Below are 6,046 nucleotides of genomic sequence, written 5' to 3'. Positions count from 1 at the left end.
ATAACATATATTCTAGGTACAATGATTTTAGGCTACAAGTTTTACCAAAAGTAGGTTGCATGGACCCCACTATTTTTATTTTTCAACATAGTTTAACCACCTAATTAAGCTAGCAACAAATTAATTTTTAATAAATATCTTTTAGAGCAGGAAATACGCTTGCTCATTTTGTTGCGAGATGGGACACACGTAATTGTTCGGAACTTGTATGTCTTAACTCTTTCCCGCAAGGTCTACTAAACTTAGCGGAACTTGACATGAAATAATAATCCTACTAACGTTTCCCCTCAAAAAATTAAAAAAAAAAAAAAAAAAAAAAAAAAAAAAAAGGTACACCTGTTTGCAAGCAGGTTGAGATATTTCCTCATCAACGATTGAGCGAACAGCTATAAAATTAATAGAAATTACAAGTAAATCCTTGAAACTAACCGGAGAATGTAGATACCTCCTAAAATAACAAGGTAAGCCTAATAACATTGATCGAATAACTCTGTTATATTTACCGAATAATCCTTAATAATATTGATAAGTAGCCCATGTAACGCTAACGAGATAACACTCCCCAACTCGTATAAGAATTTGTGAAATCTAGTGTTAGATCAAACTAATTTGCAACTTATTAAAAAAAAGTACAGATAGTGAGTAACAATTATTGGTATTAGTGCTTCAAAGGGCATCCTTATGTTTTTCGTTCTGCACCGCTATTTTGAAGATCTAATTTGGCCAGTAAAGTTGCTGTTTTTGCCATTCAGATATACGGAAGTTAATTTGTTCATGCATAGCAGCAGCAGGTCAGGAATTCTAATTTACCCCTTTTATTAATTCGATTAATTCTCAAAACAAAACAATTTGATTGAATTACAAGATTCTAACTTGATCAATTTCAATTTTATTTTTTTTTGGCATTTTTCTGTCCATTCTTGTTTTCAAGATTCTAACTTGATTATGCTTGGTATAAAATAAAATCAATGGGAATTGTTCGGAAATTTCCAATTACATTTCTGGATTACATGTAGGGGTGTCCATAATTCGGATAAAAACCGAAATCCAATCCTATCCAAACCGAATTATCAATTCGGTTCGGATTGAGATTTTTTGGAAATTCGGATTTTCGGATTGGATCGGATTGACCCTAATTGGATCCAATTTAAACCGAAAACCGAATTGTAAAATTAAGCTTGTATAAATATGAATTTATGTATATTTTGAAGTTTAGCTCAAATACTTAATACTACATAAAATAAATTAGAGAGACTTTGTATTAATTAATTAATGACTTGACGTTGAACTATGTATTTTAATCATGATTTTGAAGAATTTTATTTATAGTAAAGCTTTATTTTTATAATTGTATTAGGCGCTAAAAAATAATGTATTATAATTCGGATTTTCGGATCGGATTCAAATAACTGAATTTTAATTCGGATTGGATCGGATTGGATCAGGAGAGAAATTCAGATCGGATCGGATTGGAAAATTGAAAACCGAATTATATTTCGGATTGGATCGGATTGGACTAAATCCAAACCAAAAACCGAACGGACACCCCTAATTATATGTTGTTAGTCAGTGAATTATATATGATGGTTAAATTTGGAAAGTTATGCAAGTTGTCAAGTTGATGATGAACTATGACCGTGTTAGTTGGTTCAAAGTCTTCTAACTTCCCAGGGTCGTGTTCCCAAATAAATGAATAATATGTCACACTTCTATTTTGAACTTTGTACTGTATTAAGTTTTAATTAATAGTTACAATATTTTAACTCAATTGATTAAAAATTACTCTAATTTATTTTGGTAGTTTATTATGGTACGAAAGGAGTAGTATGAAAAGTGCGATTTGGTAAATGAAAGATAATTTGCGTATTCGTACATAACACGAAGATTCCTCAATGTTGTGTTCTCCAAAACTTAAATTTGGTTTGGTGAGATTCTTGTTCTCTGACTTTTTCAATCTCCACAAAGTAACTTAGTGAATGATGATGCAGTTTAGAGTTGGACCAGATTTACTAAATTACTAGTGCATTAGTGCTGACACAATGATGGTTTTTATTACAGCATAACCATATTGACTTATTGACAGTGTTTACACAATTTTGTTGTTTCTATATATATCCAACACAATAGTTTAACTGGTCTTCATTTACAAATTGAACCCTTTTGATTTTCATCCATCATCTGCTGCCATCCATAAACAGAAATGCCTTACCATCGATTTTTGTGTGTTCTATCTTGGCTTTTGCTACCATGTTTTGTATTCCCTGCTGCTGCAGGGATTATTAAGAATGGCAATACTGCTGTCCAATGTTTAGAAAAGGAGAGGAGAGCCTTGCTCCAATTTAAACGCGGTATTCAAGTTGATCGTTGTGGGTTGCTGTCTTCTTGGGGAGACCATGAAGAACTCCACCAAGATTGCTGTCAGTGGAAAGGTGTTCGCTGCAGCAACCAGACAGGCCATGTCGTAGAGCTCAATCTTCGTGGGGTGCATACAAATTCCCTTAATGATCGTTGTCTGAAAGGTACGGTTGGTGCTTCCTTACTTGACCTTAAGTATCTGAGGTACTTGGACCTTAGTTTCAATAACTTTGTCCGCCAATCCATACCCGGCTTTATTGGTTCCCTTACCAATTTAAAGCATCTTAATCTCTCCAATGCTAATTTTAAGGGAGAGGTTCCTCGTCAGCTTGGGAATCTCTCCGGATTAAGATCTCTTGATCTTAATTGTCGTTCTGAACTGAGTCCTCATGATCGACCTTATGTGAAAAGCTTGTCGTGGCTTTCTCATTTAACATTGTTGAATGATATCAATTTGAGTGGTATCGATCTTAGTAATGTCACTGATTGGTTCCATATTGTTAACAACCTTCCTTATCTAAGTGTCCTTAGAATGAGTGAGTGTCAGCTTTCTGTAACATATCCTCCCTCACTTTCATATGCTAATTCCTCTACCACACTTAGCGTTATCAGCCTTTCTAGCAATGATTTTGGTGGTGCTAATATATTCACGTGGTTGTTTAGTTTGAGTGAAATTAATACAACCTTGGTACACCTTGACCTCTCTTATTGCTTAATTTTGGCTGATATTCCAGCTAATTTTGGTGGAATGAGCTCTCTTTCATATCTTGATTTGAGATTAAATATGCTAACAGGTCAAATTCCAAGCTCAATTTGGGATATGCCTAATCTTTCATATCTCTCGTTAAGTTGGAATGCACTTGATGGCTCTATTTCATTACCTGATAAAATTTCAAGTCATAACCTCACTCATCTTGATCTCTCTGGGAATTATTTTCAAGTCAGTCCTACTCTTTTGAAATCTCTTGGTCACTTATGCAGCATACGAGAACTTGCCTTAAGTAGCCAAACCCTCCCCTTTGAGTTCTCTGCCATCATGCAATCCTTATCTGTATGTGCACTCCACACACTCGAGTCTTTAGATTTGAGTAACAACATGGTTTGGGGTTCCATTCCTGATACGATCAGTTCATTCTCTTCGCTAAGGGAGTTACTTCTGTATGGTAATCAACTTAATGGCACCATTAGTCCAGCTATTGGAAGATTGTCTAAGCTTGAGCAGTTAGATCTTTCTTCGAATACCTTGTCAGACACTCTTTCTCAACACCACTTATCGAATCTGTCAAGATTACGTACATTGTATCTGTCAGAAAATGCTGAACTTGTGGTGAATGTCAGTGATAACTGGATCCCTCCATTTCAACTCGACTCCCTAACCCTGGGTTCCTGCAAGTTGGGACCTCATTTCCCAAAGTGGCTTCAGACTCAAACCAAATTCTCCTGGCTTGACATATCTAATGCTGGGATTTCAGGCACTATTCCTGCTTCCTTTTGGGAGTCATTGCCATCCGATCTACAACTGTTGGATATGTCTCGCAATAGCCTTTATGGGACACTTCCAGAAGTATCAATTACCTTTGATTTCCTCCCTCGAATAAACTTGAGTACAAACCACTTCAGTGGTGCAGTACCATCCTTTCTGGTAAATGCTTCGATGTTGTACCTAGACAACAATATGTTTTCTAAGCTGATACCTTTCTTGTGTCCAAAAGCCAAAACTAATATAACCTTTTTAGACCTTTCAAACAACATGATTTCAGAGAAGCTTCCAGATTGTTGGACATATTTTGACCAATTAACATCTCTTTACTTGGATAACAATAGTCTATCAGGAAACTTGCCTGCATCCATTGGTGAACTGAAAAACCTGCAGGCGTTGCACTTGCGCAACAATAAGCTTTCTGGAGAAATATCTATGCCTTTAGAGAATTGTTCATCTTTGGTTATTCTGGATTTAGCTGTAAATTCATTGAGAGGATACATACCCCGTGGGATTGGGAATAGTTTAAGAAATCTCGGTGTTCTGATCCTAAGAAGCAATAAATTTGTTGGGGGTCTACCTTCTAGTCTTTGTAAACTTTCTCATCTCCAAATCTTGGATCTTTCTAGTAATCGTATTTCTGGAACCATTCCAACATGCATACACAACCTTACAGCAATGAGCAACACAACAGATCTCTTGCCAGTTATTGGTAAGGCGGGCATATATGGTTCATCGGATTCTGCAAAGCTTATGTGGAAAAGAGCAGAACAAAGCTTTAGCAACTCTCTGGGTCTTGTCAAATCCATAGATATTTCGAGCAATAAGCTGGAAGGCCAAATCCCCTCTGGAATTTCACTTCTAACAGGTCTGTTTTCTTTAGACTTCTCAAGAAACAATTTGAGTGGAATTATTCCTCCTAAAATCGGAGAGTTAACATCTTTAGAGATGCTTGATTTATCAAACAACCGACTGTCTGGCAAAATACCTGCAAGCCTTGCCGAAGTAAGTTCTTTGGCAATCTTGGATTTGTCAAACAATAAACTAGGCGGAAGAATTCCAATTGGTACTCAGTTACAATCGTTTAATGCTTCAGCATACATGGGGAACCCCGGACTTTGTGGTGATCCACTCCCCAAATGCCCTGGCGATGTTCCACCTAATAGTGCAATGGATGAAGATACCACTCAACACAAGGAGAGCAGTGATATTTTTCCTGGACTGTACATCAGTGTGGTGCTTGGCTTTATCGTAGGGTTTTGGGGAGTTTGTGGGAGTTTGGTGATCAAGACATCGTGGAGGCATGCCTATTTCCGGTTCTTTGATAACATGAAAGATAGGCTCTATGTAGTTGTTGCTCTGATCAAAATCAAAGTTTTGAGGAACTTTAGAAGTTAATTGGTAAGGCTTTTATCTTTTACAAGTTCAATTTTATATAATCACTATCAATTATTTGGAGCTCATTACTTCATAAGCTCTGTCCTCAGCTTAACAAGAACTGTTCTATTAATATTGTGTAGCTTACTTTTGTTATAGATAATCTTAAGTGTAAATTACTTATTTCCGCTTACAATCTAATTATATGCTAATATTTGTGTGATTGTATCTAATATTGGAGGCATTAACTTATCTTCTGCTATTTCCTTTTCTTTTGCAGCTTATACGGTGTGTGTATATTGCACAAATGACCCAGTACATGAGTAAAGCAGATATTGGCCTTAGCAACCTGGACTCTTGCCTAAATCTGCAAATCAGCAGTGTAATATTTGATAAAGAGTAGTTAATTTTAGTTTTACTAGCTTCTTAGAAGTATATTACTGCAAGGATAATACTTTATCAAAATTACACAGGTTTTTCTTCTTCATAAAGGAGGCACACGGAGTAGTGATGTAGATGGTATTCGATATCAAATTTTTGGTGCCATTGTAATACTTTAATATTTAAGTTATCGATCAATCGTACTTGCACTTGCATACTACTAGTATCTTACTGTTATAAACTTATAATTCTATACACTTTGCCAAATTGATTGTTCTTGAGAGCAGTTAGAATGTTAGATTTGTCAAAAGCAGGAAATTTCAGTAGAATATTTTGAGGATTTTCCATCATCAAAGGTGGAAATCTTCTGGCCTTCGTTCCATCTAAGAGGCAGCTTTGGGCTGGGCTGACTGCAGTGTGTGCTGGTATATATCTAGTATCATGTGGGTGTAG

The 6,046-nt window shown here is 36.0% G+C and overlaps 1 protein-coding gene across 1 annotated transcript; it reads left to right on the top strand.

Moving 5' to 3' along the window:
- The first annotated feature begins 2,057 nt into the window (after positions 1–2,057).
- Positions 2,058–5,813, top strand: LOC110729557 (LRR receptor-like serine/threonine-protein kinase FLS2). Its single transcript, XM_021909299.1, has 2 exons — positions 2,058–5,236; positions 5,493–5,813. Exon 1 carries the CDS (start codon positions 2,201–2,203, stop codon positions 5,231–5,233), a length of 3,033 nt encoding a protein of 1,010 aa, XP_021764991.1. The 5' UTR covers positions 2,058–2,200; the 3' UTR covers positions 5,234–5,236; positions 5,493–5,813.
- Positions 5,814–6,046: the final 233 nt, after the last annotated feature.

The sequence above is a fragment of the Chenopodium quinoa genome, unplaced genomic scaffold (assembly GCF_001683475.1).
Source record: "Chenopodium quinoa cultivar QQ74 unplaced genomic scaffold, ASM168347v1, whole genome shotgun sequence".
NCBI lineage: Eukaryota > Viridiplantae > Streptophyta > Magnoliopsida > Caryophyllales > Amaranthaceae > Chenopodium > Chenopodium quinoa.
Note: the sequence above shows the minus strand (reverse complement) of the source record. Positions and strands in the feature narration are given on the sequence as shown.

What these genes read in the sequence shown, in the direction of transcription:
- LOC110729557 (XM_021909299.1), top strand. Translation starts at nt 2,201, where the DNA reads ATGCCTTACCATCGATTTTTGTGTGTTCTATCTTGGCTTTTGCTACCA.